General features: G+C 45.1%; 1 protein-coding gene across 1 annotated transcript in view; it reads right to left on the bottom strand.

Moving 5' to 3' along the window:
* The window catches only part of CATSPERD (cation channel sperm associated auxiliary subunit delta), an 83,908-nt gene that overhangs the window by 16,598 nt on the left and 43,467 nt on the right, over positions 1 to 23,843 (bottom strand). The window contains exons 15-19 of the mRNA XM_049876514.1: positions 23,677 to 23,735; positions 15,899 to 15,977; positions 8,973 to 9,025; positions 4,496 to 4,570; positions 2,985 to 3,113 (exon numbers count right to left, since the gene is read on the bottom strand). Of these exons, the coding sequence (XP_049732471.1) occupies positions 2,985 to 3,113; positions 4,496 to 4,570; positions 8,973 to 9,025; positions 15,899 to 15,977; positions 23,677 to 23,735 (395 nt within the window). The remainder of the gene's footprint in view (positions 1 to 2,984; positions 3,114 to 4,495; positions 4,571 to 8,972; positions 9,026 to 15,898; positions 15,978 to 23,676; positions 23,736 to 23,843) is intronic.

Raw genomic sequence — 23,843 nt, 5'->3', positions numbered from 1 at the left:
AGGCAACTGAAGGTGTATTGCTGGCCCTGCCAGCTGAAGGCAAACTGCTTCTGGTGGCCCTTCAAAACAGGTATGGAGAAAAAGCATTCGGCAAATCAGTAGCTGCATACCAGATACCAGGAGATGGATTAATTTGCTCAAGCAATGAAACTACATCTGGAACAGCAGCTGCAATTGGAGTCTCCATCTGGTTAAGTTTTCTCTAACACATTTTCATTCTCCAAGCTCCATCTTGTTTTTGCACAGGCCAAATAGATGAGTTGAATAGGGATGTGGTGGGAATCACCACCCCTGCATCCTTCAAGGCCTTGATGGTAGCAGTAATCTCTGCAATCCCTCCAGGAATGCAGTATTGATTTTGGTTTACTATTTTCCTAGGTAAGGGCAGTTCTAATGGCTTCCACTTGGCTTTTCCTACCATAATAGCCCTTACTCCACTTGTCAGGGATCCAATGTAGGGGTTCTGCCAGTTGCTGAGTATATCTATTCCAATTATGCATTCTGGAACTGGGGAAATCACTACAGGATGGACTTGGAGATCCACTGGACCTGTCAGATGGACATGAGCTAAGACTCCATTAAAAATCTGACCTCCACCCTGAGACCAGAAGAACTAGATGGTGCCCGGCCATAACCGATGACTGCCCTGACAGGGAGCACAACAGAGAATCCCTGAGGGAGCAGATGATCAGTGGGATGCAGACCCCAAATTCTCATAAAAAGACCAGGCTTAATGGTCTGACTGAGACTAGAGGAATCCCAGCGGGCATGGTCCCCAAACCGTCTGTTGGCCCAGGACAGGAACCATTCCTGAAGACACCTCATCAGACATGGAAGGGAGTGGACAATGGGTTGGAGAGAGATGGTGATGAAGAGTGAGCAACTTGTATCAGGTGGACACTTGAGACTGTGTTGGCATCTCTTGTCTGGAGGGAAGATAGGAGGGTAGAGAGGGTTAGAAACTGGCAATATTGTCACAAAAGGAGAGACTGAAAGGAGGGAGCAGGTTGACTCATTAGGGGGAGAGTAAGTGGGAGTATGGAGTAAGGTGTATATAAGCTTATATGTGACAGACTGACTTGATTTGTAAACTTTCACTTAAAGCACAATAAAAATTATTAAAAAAAAAATCTGACCTCCATATGTCCCCATCTGACTGGTGGCCCATAGTGACATTTTGGGTCTCCTAGAATTAGTGTCAGTTCAGAGCAAGTATCCAGTAATCCCTAAAAAGTCTGATTATTTCCTTTTCCCCAAGGGACAGTCACTCTCGTAAAAGGCCATAGATTCCTCTGGGGAAGGCTGGGAGAAAGGTTAACAGTATATATTTTTGGTAGCGTAGTGAGGTCCTTCCTTGAGGGGAGCTGGCTTCCCCTTCATTCAAGGGATTATGGGTCTTTCAACTTGCTCAAGTCTGGGAATTGACTGAGGGGCTCTAATTCTCTATTCTGGTGATTCGAGTTAGACTGCTGTTCACTTGACCTAGAATTCTTCTGCTTGTACAGATCAAGTAAATATTTAGTAAATTTCTTCTGTTTCACTCCTAGGGACACCATGACTAAGTAGCCAACACCATAAATTCATATGAGTGATTTAGGAGATAACAGTGGATTCAATATTCTTCACCAACACCACAATTCAAAGGCTTCAATTCTTCTTTGGTCTTCCTCATTCATTGCCCAGCTCTCACACACATATGAGGTGATTGAAAACACCATGGCTTGGGTCAGGCGCACCTTAGTCCTCAAAGTAACATCTTTGCTTTTTAACACTTTAAAAAGGTCTTTTGCAGGTTTGCCTGATGCAAAGCGTGAGGTTTAATGAACCTGTTTACACGTGTCAGCCCATCCCATGCTGTCACTGTCAGCCAACAACCATTTAGGGCCAATAGGTCCGGCACTGAGCGCAGCCAGCGGCCTCATGAGGTTATTTCAATTAACACAATGAAACGAAAGAGTAACCCGGCTCCTCAGCCAGCACTGGCCACACTGGGCTCGGCAGCCACAGGGAACTCATGGCTCCCAGATCGGACGGCGGATGGAACATTTCTGTTATCACAGAAAGTTCTACGGGGCAGCATGGGTCTGCGACTAGAATGGGGTCAAGGCAGCTGTGGCCCAGACTCCGTGGAGACCAAGGTCAAGGCAGCACAGGGTTCTCAACTCATCACCCAGGTTGAAGTAGAAATTACACACAGGGCCTGATAGAAAGGGACAACAGAGCTCAGATTCTTAGAAGGTCCAGACTTAGTGGACAGGTTGAGACTGTAGGACTCCCTGAGACTACCTCCCTGAGATACTCTTTAAACCTTGAATAGATATTTTCCCTTGAGGTCACCTTTTAGCTACACAACAGACTGGCTCATAAAGTAAAGAATATCACCCGTGAGTATTGCGCTTCTATAAAAAATCACCTCCAAGAGACCAAACAGTCAGCAATGACTCTAAAGGAAAGATGAGAATGTAAGGGGGCAAGAGAAACTAGATTAATGGAAATGGGACAACCAGAATGGAATTAATGAGAATGTCCACACATTGTGATGAATGTCACCAACGTCTCTGAACAACTTGTGTAGAAATTGTTAAACAGGAATCTAATTTGCTGTGTACACTTTCACCGAAAACACAATAAAATATGATTAAAAAAAGAAAGAATAAATTACACTTGGGGCAGGGGGATGTTGTGATGATACAGCAGACCCAAGGACATGGGTCATGTCTGGAAGGAAAGGGGCTGACTGTGCTGAGAGGGAACAAGCAGGAACTACATTCCAGGAGGAGGGCCTGGCCTGGCGAAGGCCTGGGGGAGGCCATTGGGGCTGGGGTGCGGAGCAAGGGGTGGAAAGGGAGCTTTATCCTGAGGGCAACGGGGAGACCGAAGAGCCAGGAGGAGGCCCCTTGACGAGGGGACCCAGGATGTGGGACACAGGGCCCTGCCACGGCCACACCGTGCCCCCCGCCTCACTGTACCCTGCTAGGTCTTACAGTTCTACCACAGGCTTCCACGGGGTGTCATAGTAGACCAGGCGAGGGCAGCCCAGCTTATCATATTTGTACAGCACCTTCAGGTCCTTGGTGGCCTTCTGGCCCAGGAAGTTGGGATCATAGGCCTCCCTGCAGGAGAGTGGAAAGGAGAGAGGGAGTGGTGGTATATTTTGTGTCACCCTGTCCAACTCTGATGCCTTCAGCCAAAGACTATTCTACATTCGTTTATAAAGTCGTTATGTGTGATTAAAGGAAACCTTTAAAAGAGAAAGACCCTCAATGAGATGGACGGACACAATGGCCGCAACAACGGGCTCAAGCATAATAATGATTATGAGGATGACGCAGGACTGGGCAGTGTTCTGTTCTGTTGTACACGGGGTCACTATGAGTCAGAGCAGACCCGACAGCACCTAACGACAACAAAGGAGCCCTGGTAGCTCAATGGTTAAGCACTTGGCTCAAACCCACCAGCCGCTCTGCAGGAGATAGACCTGGCGGTCTGCTTCCATAAAGATGACAGCCTTGGGAACTCTTATGGGGCAGTTCTACTCTGTCACAGGGGGTCACCATGAGTCGGAATCCACTGGATGGCACCCAACAATAGCATGTGATTACATCAGCTGGCCTTGAGTAAAGCAGGCTGCCCCCCACGATGTGGGTGGGCCTCATTCAATCAGCTGAAGGCCCAAAGGGCCAAAAGGGAGTTTCCCTAGGGTGTGTTCTGCCTCCACACATGGTGCCACAACTCCTTCACATTTCCCATCCCCTGACCTACGGATCTTGGACTCACCAGGCCTCACAACGGTAGGAGTCAATTCCTTAATCAATCAATCAATCTCTCACTCTCTCTCATATGTATCATATATCCCAGCCCCGTCTATCAGTTTGCTGTACTGTGGTGGCTCTCGTGTTGCTGTGATGTTGGAAGCTATATCATCGGTATTTCAAATACTGGCAGGGTCACCTGTGGCGGACAGGTTTCAGCAGAGCTTCCGGACTAAGACAGACTAGGATAAAAGGCCTGGTGGTTGATGTTCGAAAATCAGCCAATGAAAACTCTATGGATCCCGACAAATATTATCCAGTGGACTCGAACATGACAACGATCATGAAGATGGCACAGGACTGGGCGACGTTTCATTGTGTTACATATATAATCACTGGATCTGGAGCCGACTCAATGGCAACTAACGCCAACTATACACACACACACACACACACACACACACAGATATCACTGGTTCTGTTTCTCTAGGGAACCTTGACTAAGGCAGATGAGGTCAGCACCCATGAGGTGGCTGAGATGTCGGCTGTCCACAACGCTGTATCTTCTCTCTGTAACTGGGGAGTCACACTTGGGCCCCCCTGCTGTGGGCTCTGCCACCTCCACGCCCTTCATACTTTCTCTCTTGGCCAGGTGGCAGTTTTGAAGCAATTCTCGATTCTTCATGGGCATTCCCTCCCCTTGGGTCGTGCCTATGTGGGGGTCAGGGGTGTCCCGGGCTCACTTCTCGATGATGTAGTTGTAATTGTCCTGCAAGATCACAGGGTCCAGGATGCCTTTGGAGCAGGCAGAGACATCACTGTGGGCAACAAGAGATTGTGAGAAATGGTAAGCCCCACAGGTAACCAGAGTGTCTTAGTTCTCTAGCATTGCTATAATAGAAATACCACAAGGGGGAGGCTTTAACAAACAGAAATGTATTTTCTCACAGTTCACGAGAATTAGCGAGGCTAGAAGCCTGAATTCAGGGTGCTGGCTCTAGGGGAAGGCTTTCTCTCTCTGCTGGCACTGGGGGAAGGACCTTGTCTCTTTCAGCAGCTGCTCCTCGGTTCCTTGAAGATTTTCATCTGTCTACCCCCATCTGTGCCTAATCTGCTCCTTTCATATCTCCAAAGTGGTTGGTTTAAGGCCCGTCCTACGCTGATATGACCACATTAATGTAACAAAGAAAATCCTATCCTCAGATGGGGTTGCGCCCGTAGGTATAAAACCAAAAAAACCAAACCCGTTGCAATATAGTTGATTTCGACTTATAGTGACCCTATGGGACAGGGTAGAACTGCCCCATAGGGTTTCCAAGGCTGTAATCTTTTTCAAGGCTCCTCTCCACATGTATCGGGGTTAGGATTTATAACACATATTTTGGGGGGACACAATTCAGTCCATCACACAGAGAACTGGAAACCAGAGCCCCTTGCAAGTCACAGGAGTAAAGATTGGGAAGATGGACAAACCTCAACCCCAGCTCTGGCATTGCGCCCCTCTGTCCATCCTCCCCACTGCCATAGGAGGGAAGCTAGTCCTGCCATCTGGGAGGGTGTTTTGGCAGGAGCCTTGGACCTAACCGTTGGCCCCTGGAAGTTTCTTTCACATACCTTCTGACACTGGTAGGGCATGCCCAAGGCCATGGGTCCCTGCAGTTCAGTGCCAGCCACAAATGTCCCTCAACGGGGGACTGGGACAAGGAGCCCTGGTGATGCAGTGGTTAAGTGCTCATCTACTAACCCAAAGATGAGCAATCTGAACCCACTAGCCACCAGCTCCTCTTTGGGAGAAAGGTGTGGCAGTCTGCTTCCATGAAGATTACAGCCTTGGAAGCCCTATGGGGCAGTTCTACTTTGTCCTATAGGGTCGCTTTGAGTTGGAATCGACTCAAGGTCAATGGGTTTTGGGTTTGGGGACTGGCAGAAGGCAAGGGCAGCTCACCGGCCACATGGAGGAACACAATGCAGCTGTTAAAAGGATGTGGTGGCGGGAGGCAGAGCCATTTAGGAAGAGGTCCACAGTAGAGGGTTAAGGATGGGGAGGGAGTGAATCCAAATGGCTATATGATCCCGCTTCCATTGTGATGAAAGAAAGGAAAAGTGTGCACAGGCAAATCAAGCCTACAATGCTTGGAGGATGCCAGATGAAGACATGGAATGAAGATACCATTCCAGGGGGTGGAGGTGCTTTCCCGCCCTACCTTACACACCTGTGCACTGCTGGAGGTTTGCAACTATCAGGTATGACTTTTGTGATGGAAAAGAAGACACCAGCTCAAATAGAGACCTGTACACCAATGTTCACTGCACAATGGCCAAAAGGTGGATGGTGTCCCATCAACAGATGATGGGTCAACACGACGTGGTCCACTCGTACAACAGAATGTGGTAACAGTGGCAAATTATCTGAGGTAGTGCCATTAAGATCAGGCCCTTAGGTTGGAAGGCATTCAGGATGACTGGGAAAGAGCTGCCTCCTCAAAATAGAGTCGACCTTAGTGATATGAATGGAGTCAAGCTTTCAGGACCTTCGTTTGCTGAAGTGGCATGACCCAAAATGAGAAGAAGCAGCTGCAAACATCTATTAATAATCGGAAGGTGGAATTACGAAGTATGAATCTCGGAAAACTGGAAATCATCAAAAATGAAATAGAACACATAAACATCGATATCCTAAACATTAGCGAGCTTAAATGCACTGGTACTGGCCATTTTTAATCAGACAATCATATAGTTTCCTAGGCTGGGAATGACAACTTGAAGAGGAATGGCGTTGCATTCATCCTCAAAAAGAACATTTCAAGATCTATCCTGAAGTATAACGCTGTCAGTGATACGATAATATCCATACACCTACAAAGACGACTAGTAAATATGACTATTATTCAAATTTACACATCAACTACTAAGGCCAGAGATAAAGAAGTTGAAGATCTTTACCAACTTCTGCAGTCTGAAACTGACCAAACATGCAATCAAGATGCATTGATAATTACTGGCGATTGGAATGTGAAAGCTGGAAACAAAGAAGGATTGGTAGTTGGAAAATATGGCCTTAGTGGTAGAAACGACTCTGGAAATTAAATAACAGAATTTTTCAAGACCAAAGATTTCTTCATTGCAAATACCTTCTTTCACCAACATAAACGGTGACTATACAGGTGGATTTCACCAGATGGAATACACAGCAATCAAATCGACTACATCTCTGGAAACAGATGATGGAAAAGCTTCATATGCATGTGAAAGCTGGACAATGAAAACGGAAGACTGAAGAAGAATAGATGCCTTTGAATTATGGTATTGGTGAAGAATATGGGCCGGCAGAAGAATGAACAAATCCATCTTGGAAGAAGTACAGCCAGAATGCTCCTCAGAAGTGAGCATGGTGAGACTCTGTCTCACATGCTTTGGATATGGTATCAGGAGGGACCAGTCCCTAGAGAAGAACATCATGCTTGGTAAAGTAGAGGGTCATCGAAAAAGAGGAAGACCCTAAAGGAGGTGGATTTACACAATGGATGCAACAATGGGCTCAAGCCTAACAACGATTGTGAGGATGGCACAGGACCAGGCAGTGTTTCATTCTGTTGTACACAGGGTCGGAACTGACTCAATAGCACCTACCACCAACAACATAAAGAGAAATGAAGTTCTGATACATGCTACCATACAGATGAACTTGAAAACATACTAAGTGAAATAGGTCAGATGCAGAAGGACAAATATTGTGTGATCCCACTCACACAAAATATTTAGAATAGGCAAAGGCATAGAGGCAGAAAGTAGGTTAGTGGTTACAGGGATTGAGGGAAGAAGGAGTTACTCGGGAGTAAGGACTTACTACTTAATGGGGACAGAGTTTCCTTCCTTTCTTCCTCCCTCCCTCTCTCCTTCCCTCCCTTCCTTTGCCTGTTGGAGCCTTTTGCCCATTTTTTCCCCTACTAGGTCATCTTTTTTCCTTATTGATCTGTGTTGTTGTTCGTTGCCATCAAGTTAATTCCGACTCGTGGCGACCCCACGTGACACAGTAGAGCTCCTCCACAGGGTTTTCAAGGCAGAGTCTTTGGAAGCAGATCTTCGCGCCTGCCTTCTGAGGCCCCTCTGGGCGAGTTCAGTTCGCCAACCTTTTGGCTAGTAGTCAAGCGCTGAACCGTTTATCCCACCCAGCCACCTGACATTGATTTGTGGAAATTATAAATTCTGGATACAAATCCCTTGCTGGTTAGATATGTGGGCAAATATCCTCCCGACTCTATGACAAAAGATTTGCATCTTGTTTTAAAAACCTTTCTTGTACATTTTTCTATATATAATTTATTAATTCAACAAAGCTTTCCCATCCTGGGAAATGAACACTGGTAGGATCAGCATCTGGGTGTGTTCTTGCCCTGGCTCTGACTAGCTCCTGATAGCCGACTGTTAAATCTTGAGGAATTTTGAGAGCTGGTTGACTTATTGCGTTGGTAGCGTGAAATCAACCCAACCCAAGTCAGCTCAGTCCAGCCTAACCCAAACTAACCCAACCCAAAGACGGCATCTTCTTCCCAGGGCCCACCCCATGGTCCTTGGGTCCTGGCCCCACAGTTGCCCCTCGCCACCCACTCGGGCCTTCTCTGAGGGGTGCCTTGTCACTCCCTGTTGTCAGGGCACCTGCTGCTTCTTGGCCGCCCACTGGGACTGTGATTTGGAGGACGCCTGCCCTAAGCCCACCTGCTTTCCCGCCCTGCCATCAGAATCGGGACAGAAGACTCCGAGCTGGTTGTTACACCAGCATGCCACTGCCTGAGGAAAAGGATGGCAACTTCTTTTTTTCTTGGATTCCAATGGCTCCATTCTCTAGGATGGCTATGAATGCTAGGGGCAAATTTTTCAAATTTTTAAGCAAGACATTAAAAACAAAACAAAAAAACCCTCAGCAATTTTCATCAAAATAAGAAATTAGAGGACTAAAAGGAAGAAATAGAATGAGAACACAATTAGGGAAGAGGAAACAAAATGGGAATATCACCAAAATAAGAAAAGAAGGGAAACCAACACACCATAAACTCAAACTCACACTATTGTTACTAATTATTTACCTTTTCATTACGGAAATGTTGAACATATACAAATGCAGACAGAATAATCGAAGATACCCATCTATGCGCCCATCACCCAGTCCCATCCCATCTGCACACCCCGCACTGCCCCCTCCTCCAGTATCAATGCGCTTACTTCTGAACGATGATCCTCTTTTCCAGGTCACACCCAACTGAAACGAGCGCTGTCTACAGAGGAAAGAGACAGTGCCATTGACCTACGGAGGGTCACTCCCCATGCGAGCACACAGTCACATCAAGAGGCTTTGCAAATGGTGCTGCCTGGATTCCCTGAAATAGTGACCTGAACGTCTTGCAGTTTTTGTTGGGTGCCATTGAGTTGATTTTTGACTCATAGTGACCTCATGTGATAGAGCAGAACTGCCCCATAAGGTTTCCTAGGCTTTAATCTTTAAAAAAAAATTTTTTTTTTTTTTTTTATCTTTACAGGAGCAGATCAACAGGGCTTTCTCCCATGGGGCTGTCCTTTTGGGGACACGCCATAACCACGACTGGCCCCACAGAGCTTAAGCCCTCAGAGCCTGCCTGAGCTTTCAGGCATGGCCAAATTCCCCACACAGTGGCTTCACGGGGAACAGATCAACTTACACAACGCACAGAGAGGGCGTAGAAACCGTGAGTGAGTAAATGCATGCAGGAATGATTCGAATCAAGTTTTAAAAGGAAGCCACCCCCTGGCCCCTAGCCCTCCCCAGGCTGCTGCTCATGCCCTCTGCCCTCAGTGAGGCTTTGCTGGAGCCTTGGGGAGCTGCTGTCTCCAAGGATATGCCCTCCCTGTCCCTAAGTAAGGGAGATAAGCCATTCTATGCAGGCAGCACTGTGTGGGCTCTAGGGGTGGGATGGTCCCCACAGTCTCAACCTGAGAGCTTCTCCTCCTTGGACATTCTGCTGCAGGGCAAGGGAGGTCTGTGCCCACTCTTGTCAGCCCCCTGTGGCCTGAGGGTAGACCCAGTGCACACCCCTCATTTGACACCTGCCCTTACTCTCCCACAGGCCCTGATCCACCCCCAGGGGTAAGGAGATTTTGAGGCAGCTGTGGCTGCAGCCCAAATGGCCCCATCCCAGGGACAGTGCCCAGCACCCAACCTCCTCCAGTGACCTGTCAGCTGGAACAAGCCTCAGAAAGGAAAACAACCCAATCCAACCCAACCCAGGTCAACCCAATACAATTCAACCTAACCTAAGTTAACCCAACCCAACCCAAGTTAACCCAGCCCAACCCACGTCAACCCAACCCAAAGAGGGCTTCCTCCTTCCCAGCCCATTGTCCTCCAGTCCTCGGCCCACAGCTGCCCCTCACCACCCACCTGGGCCCTCTCTGAGCAATAACTTGTCACCCTCCATTGTCAAGGCACCTGCTGCTTCTTGGCTCCCCACTGGGACTGCCACCAGAGGGCATGTCTGCCACGAGCCCATCTGCTGCCCCTCCCTGCCATCTGAATCAGGAACAGAGGGCTCTCAATAGAACTCACTGCCCCCAGCAGAAGGGCCCCGGTTTGCTGCCGAGTCCTTCCACCCCTTACCCAGTGCCCCAAGTCCCCCAGTTGTTGCTGTTATTGTTAGCTGCCATCAAGTTGATTCCGACCCATGTGTTTCAGAATAGAACTATGCTCCAGTGGCCGTTTTTTTGGAAGCAGATCACAAGGCCTTTCTTCCCAGCTGCCTCTGGGTAGACTCAAACCTCCAATCTTTTGGTTAGCAGCCAAGCACATGAACCATTTGCATCCAGGGGTTTCTTCATATGAACAGTTCAGTGGTTTTTAGTATATTTAAACGTCCTGAGACCATCACCTCTGTCTAGTTCCAGAACATTCCATCACCCTAAAGGAAGCCTGTACCCATTAATAGTCACTCTCCATTCCCTCTCCTCCCCAGCCCCTGTTGTTGTTGTTAGGTGTCCTTGAGTCAGTTCTAACTCATATCACCCCCTGTACAACAGAATAAAACATTGGTCTGTCCTGCACCATCGTCACAATTGTTATGCTAGAGCCCATTGTTGCATCCATTGTGTCAATTCATCTCATTGAGGGTCTTCCTCTTTTTTGATGACCCTCTACTTTTTTTTTTTTCTACTTTACCAAGCATGATGTCCTTCTCCAGGGACTGATTCCTCCTGAAAACACATCCAAAATACATGAGACAAAGTCTCACCATCTTTGCTTCTAAGGAGCATTCTGACTGTACTGCTTCCAGGACAAATTTATTCCTTCTTTTGGCAGTCCATGGTATATTCAATATTCTTCGCCAACACCGTAATTCAAAGGCATCGATTATTCTTCAGTCTTCCTTATTGATTGTGCACCTTTCACATGCATATGAGGCGATTGAAAACACCATAGCTTGGATTGGGCGCATCTTAGTTTTCAAGGTGACATATTTGCTGTTTAACGTTTAGATATCTTTTGTAGCAGATTTGCCCAGTGCAACACATCATTTGGTTTCTTGACTGCTGCTTCCCTGGCTGTTGATTGTGGATACAAGTAAAATGAAATTCTTGACAACTTCAATCTTTTCTCTGTTTATCATGATGTTGCTCATTGGCCCAGTTGTGAGGATTTTTGTTTTCTTTGTGTTGAGGTGTAATCTATGCTGAAGGCTGTGGTCTTTGATCTTCATCAGTAAGTGCTTCAAGTCCTCTTCACTTTCAGCAAGCAAGGTTGTGCCCTCTGCATAATGCAAGTTGTTAATGAGTCTTCCTCCAAGCCTGATGGCCTGTTCTTCCTCATACAGTCCAGTTTCTCAGATTATTTGCTAAGCATACAGATTGAATAAATATGGTGAAAGGATACAATCCTGATGCACACCTTTCCTGACTTTAAACCACCCAGTATCCCCTTGTTCTGTTCTAATGACTACCTCTTGATCTATGTACAGGTTCTCATGAGCACATGTATTCTGGAATTCCCATTCTTCACGATGTTATCCATAATTTGTTATGATCTACACAGTCGAATGCCTTTGCATCATCAATAAAAAACAGGTAAACATCTTTCTGGTATTCTCTGCTTTCAGCCACGATCCATCTGACACTGACAATGATATGCCTTGTTTCATGTCATCTTCTGAATCTGACTTGAATTTCTGGCAGTTCCCTGTAGATGTATGGCTGCAACTGCTTTTGAATTATTTTTAGCAAAAATTTTCTTGTGTGTGATATTAATGATATTGTTTGATAATTTCCACATTCTGTTGGATCACTTTTCTTGGGAAAAGGTATAAACACAGATCACTTCCAGTTGGTTGGCCAGTCAGCACTTCCAGTGCTGCATCCATTTGTTGAAACATCTCAGTCAGTATTCCATCAATTCCTGGAGTCTTGTTTTTCTCCAGTGTCTTCAGTGTAGCTTGGACTTCTTCCTTCAGTACCATCGGTTCTTGATCATATGTTACCTCCTGAAATGACTGAAAGTCAACCAATTCTTTTTGGTACAATGACTCTGTGTATTCCTTCCATCTTCTTTTGATGCTTCCTTAGCTGTTCAGTATTTTGCTCATAGAATCATTAACTTATTGGAACTCAAGGCTGGAAATTTTCTTCAGTTCTTTCAGCTTGAGAAATGCTAAGTGTGCCCTTCTTTTTGGTTTTCTAATTCCGGGTCTTCGCACATGTCACCATAATACTTTGTCTTCTCCAGCTACCCTTTGAAATCTTCTGTTCAGCTCTTTTACTTCATCATTTCTTCCATTTACTTTAGGTATTCTACCTTTAAGAGCAACTTTCAGAGTCTCTTCTAACTTCCATTTTGGTCTTTTTAATGACCTCTTGCTTTCTTCATGTATGATGCCCTTGATGTCATTCTACAACTTGCCTGGTCTTCAGTCATTAGTGTTCAATGAGTCAAATCTACTCTTTTTACTATTATTATTTATTGTGCTTTAAGTGAAAGTTTACAATCAGGTCAATCTTTCATACAAAAACTTATATACACCTTGTTATGTTTTCCTAGCAGCTCTCCCTCTAAGAAAACACACATTCCTCCTCTCTACCCTGTATTCCCCATGTCCATTCAACCAGCTCCTGTCCCCCTCTGCTTTCTTATCTTGCCTCCAGACAGGAGCTGCCCACATAGTCTTATGTGTCTACTTGAGCCAAGAAGCTCACTTCTCACCAGTGTCATTTTCTTTCTTACAGTCCAGACTAATCCCCATCTGGAGAGTTGGCTTCAGGAATGGTTCCAGTCTCGGGCTAACAGGGTCCAGGGACCATGACCTCAGGGCTCCCTCTAGTCTCATTCAGACCATTAAGTCTGGTCTTTTTACGAGAATTTGGGATCTGCATGCCACTGTTCTCCTGTTCCATCAGGGATTCTCTGTTGTGTTCCTTTTCAGGGCAGTCATCGGTGTTAGCCGGGAACCATCTAGTCTTCTGGTTTCAGGCTGATGTAGTCTCTGGTTTATGTGACCCCTTCTGTCTCTTGGGGTCATCTTTACGTTATGTCTTTGGTGTTTTTCATTCTCCTTTGCTCCAGGTGAGTTGAGACCAATTGATGCATCTTAGATGGCCACTTGCTGTGTTGTAGACCCCAGATGCCACTCACCAAAGTGGGATGCAGAATGTTTTCTTAATATGTTTTCTTTTGCCAGTTGACCTAGATGTCCTCTGAAACCATGGTCCCCAGACCCCCGTCCCTGCTGCTTTGGCCCTTGAAGCATTCGTTCATATTCAGGAAACTGCTTTTGGTTTAGTCCAGTTGTGCTGACCTCTTCTGTATTGTATGCTGTCTTTCCCTTCACCTAAAATAGTTCTTGTCTACTATCTAATTACTGAATATCCCCCTCCCTCCCTCCCCACCCACGTAACCATCAAAGAATATTTTCTTCTATGTTTAAACTTTTTCTTGAGTTCTTATAATAGTGGTCTTACACAACACTTGTCCTTTTGCAACTAATTTCACTCAGCATAATGCCTTCCAGATTCTTCCATGTTATGAGATGTTTCACAGATTCATCATTGTTCTTAATCATTGTGTAGCATTCCATTATGTGACTATACCATAATTTATTTATCCATTCATTTGTTGATGGGCATCTTGGTTGCGTCCATCTTTTTGCTACTGTAAACAGTGCTGCAATGAATATGGGTGTGGATATATCTGTTCGTGTGAAGGCTCTTATTTCTCTAGGATATATTCCAAGGAGTAGGATTGCTGGATTGTAAGGAAGCTAGCGCCAAATTGTCAAATCTATTCTTGGGATGGTCTCTAAATTCAGGTGGAATATACTCAAGGTTGTACTTAGGCTCTAGTGGACTTATTCCAATTTTCTTCAGCTTCAACTTGCTTGTACTTGCATATGAGCAATTGATGGTCTGTCCCACAGTTGGCCCCTGGCCTTGTTCTGACTGACGATATTGAGCTTTTCCATCATCTCTTCCCACAGACGGAGTCGATTTGATTCCTGTGTATTCCATCTGGCGAGGTCCACGTGTATAGTCACTGTTTATGTTGGAGAAAAAAAAGGTATGTGCAATGAAGAAGTCATTGGTCTTGAAAAATTCTATCATGTGATCTCCGTCGTTTCTGTCGCCAAATCCATATTTTTCAACTACCAATCCTTCTTCTTTGCTTCCAACTTTCACATTCCAATTGCCCATAATTATCAATCCATCTTGATTGCATGTTTGATCAATTTCAGACTGCAGAAGTTGGTAAAAATCTTCAATTTCTTTACCTTTGCCCTTGGTGGTTGGTGCATAAATTAGAATAATAGTCGTATTAACTGGTCTTCCATGTAGGCATATGGGTATTATCCTATTACTGACAGCATTGTACTTCAGGATAGATCTTGAAATGTTCTTTTTGACGATGAATGCAACACCATTCCTCTTCAATTTGTCATTCCTGGTATAGTGGACTATATGTTTGTCAGATTCAAAATGGCTAATACCAGTCCATTTCAGCTCACTAATGCCTAAGAGATGGATGTTTATGTGTTCCATTTCATTTTTGATGAATTCTAAATTTCCCAGATTCATACTACATATATTCCATGTTCTGATTATTAATGGATGTTTGCGGCGGTTTCTTCTCATTTTGAATCATGCCACGTCAGGAAACGAAGGTCCTGAAAGCTTGAGCCCATCCACGTCATTAAGATCGACTCTACTCTGAGGAGGCAGTTCTTGCCCAGTCATCTTCTGAGTGCCTTCCAACCTGGGGGGCTCATCTTCCAGCACCGTATCAGACAGTGTTCCGCTGCTATTCACAAGGTCTTCATTGGCTAATTTTTTTTTCAGAAATAGACCACCAGGTCTTTCTTCCCGGTCTTAGTCTGAAAGCTCAGCTGAAACCTGTCCACCATGCTGGTATTTGAATACAGGTGGTATAGCTTCCAGCATCACAGCAACACACAAGCCTCCACAGTACAACAAATTTACAGACATGTGGGGGCCCCAGCCCCTAGGCAACCACTAATCTACTTTCTGTCCTATGGATTTACCTATGGATATTTCATATAAATGGAATGGTACAATATTCATCCTTTTGAGTCTGGCTGTTTTCACTGAGCACATTGTTTTCAAGGTTCATCCGTGTTGTAACATGTATCAGAACTTCATTCCTTTTTATAAAATTCCTTTTTATGGCTGCACAATATTTCATTATATGGATACGACATTTTGTTTATCCATTCGTCCATTGATGGGCATTTGGGTTGTTTCCACTTTTTGGCTGTTGTGAACAATGCTACTATGAATACTTGTGAGCAAGTTTTGTGTGCACATTTGTTGACGTGTGTTTTCAATTCCTTTGGGTATGCCTAAGAGTGGTGTAACATAAGTAAACCAGAAGCAGTTGCACAGGTGACCAAGAAGGAACAAGCACTGATGCGCCCGCTCTGAGGACAGTGAGTCAGGAAGGCACAGCCCTGGGGACACTGATGGAGGTGCAAGTGACTCCAACAACCAGCACAGGGTCACCTCCATTTCCAGATGCTGAATGAGTGCTTGCACGGCCCCTCAAGGAAAAGTCAGCCTAGGCCTACCACCATTACTCTTTAACACTAATGACACAGACTATGGGCCAGTAAAGGTTTGGGACATACCAGCGGCTTGAGGTCGATGCAGGAAATTTCTCTGTTGGCTATGTCCAGAGTGACGGTGGATATCGTGGGTCGTTTTATGCTGCAAAGGCGACAGAAGCGTGTGTTACTGGAGACCAGTCGAAAGCACTGTCCATTCACTCACTCATTCATTTCAAAATATCAGCTGAGGGCCTCTGGGGATGCTAAAGAGAAAAGATAGGCATAGTGGTCTGTTCTCCTTTGAGTTTCTACCTCTTTTTGAGTCAGTTTTGTTAATTTGTATATTGTTTATTTCCAAGAACATCTGACATCTCAATTTTATTATCACTGAGCTGCATATAACGATTTCTTATGATTCTTTTAATAGTTTCTGTATCCATACTTGTATCTTCATTTTCCATTCCAAATGTTCACTTTCATTTTCTCTCTTTTGTCCTTAATCAGAATTATAGGGTTTTAGATATTCTACAGGGAGCCTTGGTGGTACAGTGGTTAAGCGCTCAGCTGCTAATCAAAAGGTTGGCAGTTCAAACTCACCCAGGGCTCTGGGGGAGAAAGACCTGGTGATCTGCTACCCATAGAGATTAACCAAACCCAACCCACTGCCATCGAGTCAATTCCAACTCTATAGGACAGAGAACTGCCTTGTAGAGTTTCCAAGGAGGAGCTGGTGGATTTGAACCAGCGATCTTTCGGTTAGCAGCTGTAGCTCTTAACCACTTCGCCACCTGGGTTTCCCCGTGCAGATTACAGCCTAGAAAACCCTATGGGGCAGTTTTACTGCCAGATGGAGTTGCTGTGATGGCACCCAACAACGGCAGCTACTATACTGGTCTTAAGAGCTAGCTTTTTGCTTCAGTTTTAGTTTACACTTCACTTTTGCCTTCTATTTCATAAATTTCAGATTGTTTCATTATTAATTATCCTCTTATTGCTTCTTTTGTTATTCTTGTTGTTCCCAAAATTAATAATTTAGCCAATTTATCTTTTTTTTTTAGTTCATTCATTTTTAGCCCATTTTGTTTTTTCTAATAATGAAAATGCTTGGAGTATAAATTCTCCTTTGAGTATATTTTAGCTATTATTTCATGAATTCTTTGATTCAGGAGTTATTTATAGGTTTTTTAATTTATTATTTGTAAGTTTCTTATTTATATGTTTCTTTTTTTAAAAAAAAAAAAAGCTTTCATTGTGCTGTAGGTGAAAGTCTACAGGGAAAATTAGTTTCCCGTTTGATAGTTTGTACATGAAGTATTCCATGACAGTGGCTGCATGCCCCGCCATGTGTCAGCACTCTCCTCATTCCCACCCTGGGCTCCCCGTTTCCTTTTCTTCTGGTTTTTCTACCCCTTCCTGTCTTCTCGTCTTTGCTTTTGGACAGATGTTGTCCTTTCCATCTAATATAATTGGTTGTTCTAAGGAACATGTCCCTCTCAGGTGCTACTGTTTATCGTACGGGCCTGACTACTGTTTGGCTGAAAGGTGGTCTCTGGGAATCGCTTCAGTTCCAGATCAGAAGGGTCCATCATCTCAAGGATTCTTCCAGTACATGTTTCTTAATTCCCAAATAAAGGAGATTTTTGTTATTAGTGTTGCTTTTGTTTTCTTTTGGTTGTCTATTTCTAGTTTTACTGGATTGAAGTCTGAGAATGGGATCTGAAAGTCTCTCTTGGAAGAACTGATCATTTATAACCAAGTAATGACTAATCGATTTTTTTTTTTTAATAAATTCACTATAGGCATAAGAGAGGAACATATCTTCTGTATTTATAGCATAAAAAACCAAAGCAAACCCAGTGCCATCGAGTTGATTCCGACTCATAGCGACCCTATAGGACAGAGTAGAACTGCCCCATAGAGCTTCCAAGGAGTGTCTGGAGGATTCGAACCCTTTGGTTAGCAGCCATAGCACTTAACCACTACGCCACCAGGGCTTCCTATTTATAGCATACAGAGTTTTATATACAGAATTAAAACACGGTGGTTGTGCAAATTAGATAAATCCTCTCTAGCAGTGTTTCTCAACCTCAGCACTATTGACATTTGGGACCAGATCTTCTTGGTTATGGGGGGGCTGTCCTGTGCATTATAGGGTGTTGTTGGGGAAATGGTCTGCTTCTACGCCCCCATCCAGGCTGCCTAAGGCCTTGGGCCCAGAATACTCTCTGATAAGGAGAATGTGAGTTGAGTTGCCTTCTTTCTCCTGATTTCTTCTTAGAGAAAAATTTTCATCCTGTTCTGGGCACAAAGTAACTTTCTCTGTCTCTTGCACATGTGTGGGCACCATAGGGCACCTAGCCAACCCTACTTCTATATCTGCTCCCAGTGGGAGGGAACCGGGTCTCTCGTGCTACAACACAAGAGTGGGAACGTGCCAGGTTGTTAAGAGCTGGCCTCAAGGAGTGGACTGAAGGGGAAACAGGCTTTGCGAGGCTGAATATGAGCACCCTCGTGCAGTCTTCTAGTTCACTAGTTTGCTAAGTCATCTTATGTAAATCCCTGGCATGTAGCCACTATTGTCCACCACTGCTATAAAACCTCTGGCCACTGTGGAGCGTGGAAATCTGCTTGGTCTGGCGGCCACCCAAGACTTGCCTCATATGTAAGCATCCCTAATAAACTCCTTTGCTACCATGCTGGAGTTGCCTGTCTCTTTCTTTGGTCTCTCGGCATCCTCTATTTTTGGAAGCAAGTTTCACGTTACAAGTTCAAGCTGAGACAGGTGTTGAGAAGCATCCCTGGCCTCTACCCATTGGAAGCCAGTAGCAGTCCTCTGCCTCAGTCATGACAATAAAAATTGCCTCCAAAAAACCAATTTTGTTGCTGTGGCATCTACTCTAACTCATGGCAGCCCCATGTATGTCCAGATAGAACTGTACTCCATAGGGTTTCCGATGACTGTAATCTTATGGAAGTAGATCACCAGGCCTTTACTGTGTGGTGCTACTGGGTGGATTTGAACTGCCCAGGTTTTGGTTAGTAGCCAGGCATAAAACAAGACTGCCATATGTCCCCTGGGTGGGGGTGCAAAATTGCCCCCAGTGAGGACCCTGCTTGGTAGTCTTATTTGTTTTTGCCTACTTAAATCTGTCAGATTCTAAAAGTAGCATATTAAAATCTTCCATGATGACTGTGCTTTACTCAGGATCTCTTTATGTTTCTAGGAGTTTTTGCTGTATTTGCCATGTTGCTTGGCGCATAAAGATTTATATTTGTACACATATATAAGCTAAATGTACTTGGCTTTGAAAATGTATTTTATCTTGTAATAATATTGTCACTCCTGTTATTTTGGGTTTTGTTCAAGTATTTGTTTAGATTTTCTCATGTATCTTTTTCAAAAATCAAAAAACCAAACCCATTGCTGTCGAGCTGATTCTGACTCATAGCCAACCTATACCACAGAGTAGAACTACCCCATAAGGTTTCCAAGGAGCAGCTGGTGGATTTGAACTGCCAATATTTTGGGTGGCAGCCAAGCACTTAACTACTGTGCCACCAGGGCTCCTGTATCTTTATCCATCCCTTTATTTTCCACTTTTGTCTGTTAATTTAGATATGTTTATTTTTTTTTAACCCAGTCTGGGCATCTTATCTTTTCTCTGGGGAATTCAGCCTTCTTGCATGTATTGTAATAACTGATGACTCCAGGACACCTCAGTCACACACAGCATCAAGCCCATGTTTCCCACCTACACATACCTTATTTTCTATCGTCGTCTCTCTTGGTGATTGGGACCCCTCCCCTGCATTTAGCCAAACCAGAAAACAAAGCAGCATTCGTGCACTTCCTGGCTCCCACTGCACCCCCCAAGCCCTCCCTACCTCTCCCGCCATGTCCCTCCATGGCCATGGCCCCACCCAGCTCATGCGCTGGCTGCCCAGTCCATCTGCACATCCTTTCTCACTGCCCTCCAATCCGTTTCCCACCCTGTGGCTGGCCAGGGCATCTCACTGAAATGCAAGTCTGAGCCCGTCGCCTCTTTGGTGAAAACGCCAATGGTTTCTCTTAGCGCAACCTCTGTGCTCTGGCCCCTGTTGACTCCCTCACGTCATCACGCCTCACTCTTTTCACTTCAGGGTCTTCCTCCAGTCCTTCCTACTTGTTTTGCTCTCTACTGCCACAGGGCATTTGTACATGCTGTTCCTCTCCCAGGCATGCATTTATCTTCTCTGTCTTGTTAACGCCCACTCATCCTACAAATCTCAGCCGAATGGTCCCTTCCTTGGGCAGGTATTCCTGCAGTTTGTAGACAACCCCCTCACTGTCACTTAGGGGACCTAGATCTTTCCTCTGTTACAAAGAATTGAGCTGGTTATTCTATACCTTTTTACATGATACAGTTGAGCGTTTGGCTGCTAACTCAAAGGTTGGTGGTTCGAACCCACCCAGCAGCTGCATGGAAAAGGACCTGGAGATCTGTTCCCATAAAGATTACAGCCAAGAAAATTCTGTGGGGCAGTTCTACGCTGTCAGATAGGGTAGCTATGAGTCGGAATCAACTCGACAGCAATTAACAACAACAACTTCAGTCCCTGGGAATTACAAAATCCTTGCCTCCTCCCCTCTCTTCAGTCAGTCTCCCAAGCCCTTCTTCCCATCAAAGCACACTGTCTGGTCTCCTTGAACATCTTTGACTGCCTCCTGTGGCCTCTGGGAAGCCCTCTCTGGCACCTTCATTCCCCAAACAATGGCCAAAGAGAACAGTTCAAAATGCCAATCTGACCATAACCAATCACCTCACAGGATTAGTCCTCTTGGTTTGAGGGTTTAGGGCCATGGTCTCGTGGGACAACCCAGTCAATTGGCACAATATAGTTCTGAAAGTTTATGTTCTACCTGCCAGTATGGTAAAGTAATGGCGGGGGTCTTGAAAACTTGCAAGTGGTCATCAGGTATAAAACTATTGGTCTCTATTCATCTGGAGCAAAAGACAAAGAAGGAAACTCAAGAATCAGAGAGGGAACCAGACTTCAGGACCAACTGTCTCCATGAACCACTGCTTCCTCCACTTTGAGACCAGAAGAACTAGATGGTGCCCGGCTACCACTACCAAACGTTTTGATCAGGGACACAATAGATGAATCCTGATAGAAATGAAGAAAAATGTAGAAGAGAACCTCAAATTCTTAGAGTCCAGACTTACTGAAGCTTTTTAGGCTGGAGGAGTCCCTGAGACTATGGCCCTGAATTACTCTTCGAACCCTGAATCGAAACTATCCCCTGAAGCCACCTTTAAACTACGTAACAGTTTAGCTCAAAAAGTAAAAATTGTCACGCTTCAGTATTGTATTCCTTAAAAAAAAATTTATATAACATCAAATGGACAACAGTTATTCTAAAGTATAGACAAGAAGGATGGGAGACAGGGAGTTTCAGTCAATGAGAATGAAATAGCCGGAACAGAAATAGAGAGAACATTGACACAATGTGAAGAACGTAGCCAATGTCACTGATTATTATGTCTAGAAACTATGGAACGGGCGCCAGTTTTGCTCTGTATATTTTCATCAAAAATAAAATAAAATATTAATAAAAAACGTCAGTCTGACCACGTCATGCTCTAACTCACAGCCCCGCTCATGTCCCAGTGCCCATGTCCTTGAGTGGTTTATTGAATGGGCAGCACCTCAGGGCTCCATCGGCTCAGCCTGGTCAAGTGGGAGTTTTGCTTCCACCAACAGCACTACTCTGAAGTGACGCTGTCAACGATTACATTCTACTTGGATCAACAACCAATGTCCGCGGAGGAAGCAGTCAAGAAATCAAATGATGTATTGCATTGGGCATATCTGCTGCAAAACCTCTTTCAATTTCTAAAAAGCAAAGATGTCACTTAATTATTGACCCAAGCCATGGCCTTTTCCATCACTTCATATGTGTGCAAAAGGTGGACAATGAAAAAGGAAGACAGAAGAATTGAAGTATTTGAACCGTGATGTTGGCAAAAAATATTGAATATACTGTGGAATGTCAAAAGAAAGAACAAATGAGTCCTAGAAAACATACAACCAGGCTGCTCCTTAGAGCCAAAGACCAATCTCTAGAAAAGGATATCACGTTCGGTAAAGTACAGAGTCAGCAAAAATGAGGGAAACCCTCAATGGGATGGATTAACACAACAGCCAAAACGATGGACTCAAATATATCAACAATCAGAAAGATGGTATAGGACCAGGCAATGTTTTGTTCTGTTATACATAAGGCCACCACGAGTCAGAAAAAACTTGATGGCAACTAACAACTGCTCCCGGCGTCCAGGACTTCCGGTGTCCTGAGCCATTGCACAGAGGGCACAGGGGAGTATTGCCAAAGGGGCGAAAACTCCCAACACCTCATTCAAGTCAAGAAGAGAGATGTGTCCCACTCACACTGCATGATTCCTCAGAGAGGAATCTGACATTTTCTGATTCCCCTGGAAACACTTATCCTTTCTCTATCTAATTTCCCCTCTTCGTAAGATGTTTTTAATTGTTCTTGTCTTACTGTCTGTTACGGGTTGAACTGTGTCCCCTAAGAAGAGATATCGAAGTCCTAACCTCAGGTACCTCTGAGCGTGACCTTGTTTGGAAATAGGGTCTTTGCAGATATTATCAGTTAACATGAGGTCATCTTGCAGTAGGGTGGGTCCCAATTCTCTATGACTGGTGTCCTTATAAAAAGAGGAGGGGATCTCCAGGGGCAGAGAGACACAGAGGCAAGACAGTCATCTGAAGTCAGAGGCAGACAAAGGTGCAAGTCAAGAAACGCCAAGGATCGCCAGCTGTTGCCAGAAGCTGGGGCCGAGTCAAGGAGCAGCTTCTCCCTCAGATCCCTCAGAAGGAATCAACACGACACCCTGATCTAGGACCTCTAGCCTCCAGAACTGTGAAGCAATAAATTTCTATTCTTCTAAGCTGTCCAGCTTGTGGTACTTTGTTATGGCAGCCCTGGGAGACTGCCACACCATCCGCAGAGAGGGTCCTGATCTCCCAACTCCAGCTGAGGGAAGCACATAGGTGGCAAAGGGCCCTGGTGGTGCAATTGGTTTGCACTTGACTACACACCTAATCTGCAAGTAGGCTGCAAAAGACCTCCTTAAAGTGTTAAAAAGCAAAGATGTCACTTTGAGGACTACTGTGCACCTGACCCAAGCCTTGGTGTTTTCAATCGCCTCATATGCACACGAAAGCTGGACAACAAATAAAGAAGACCAAAGAAGAATTGATGTCTTTGAATTATGGTGTTGGCAAAGAATATTGAATATACCATGAACTGCCATAAGAATGAACAAATCTGTCTTGGAAGAAGTACAGCCAGAATGCTCATTAGAAGCAAGGATGGTGAGACTACATTTCACATACTTCGGACATGTTATCAGGAGTGACCAGTCACTGGAGAAGGACATCATGCTTGGTAAAGTAGAGGGTCAGAGAAAAAGAGGAAGATCCTCAGTGAGATGGATTGACACAGTGGCTGCAACAATGGGCTCAAAGATAGCAACGATTATGAGGACTGGGCAGTGTTTCCTTCTGTCATACGCAAGGTCACTGAGTCAGAACCAACTCGATGGCACCTAACAACAACTAATCTCAAGGTTGGTGGTCTGAACCCACCCATGGAGGAAAGGCCTGGCGATCTGCTTCCATAAAGGTGACAGCCAAGAGGACTCTACAGGGTAACTCTACTCTGTAACACACGGGCTTGCCATGAGTTGGAATCAACTCCACAGCAATAGGTTTGGTGTTTTTTTGTTTTGTTTTCATAGACAGCAAAATGCCAACCTGTGGTAGCCACCACCATCAAGGCCACGACGTACCTGGAGGTGAAGTTGGGGTCAGCCCTTCCCGAGTGGTGCTGTTGCTTCAGGTGAATGTTCTGTGGGGCCGAGGAAGAAAGCAAGTGGTTCAGGCTGGCGTTCACATAGGCGGGGTGGGGCTGGGGGAGAGATGGAGCATGGGATGGGTGGAGTCTGGGACTGCCCAG

This window comes from Elephas maximus, chromosome 3, assembly GCF_024166365.1.
Source record: "Elephas maximus indicus isolate mEleMax1 chromosome 3, mEleMax1 primary haplotype, whole genome shotgun sequence".
Taxonomy (NCBI): domain Eukaryota; kingdom Metazoa; phylum Chordata; class Mammalia; order Proboscidea; family Elephantidae; genus Elephas; species Elephas maximus.
This window is presented reverse-complemented; position numbering and strand designations above follow the sequence as displayed.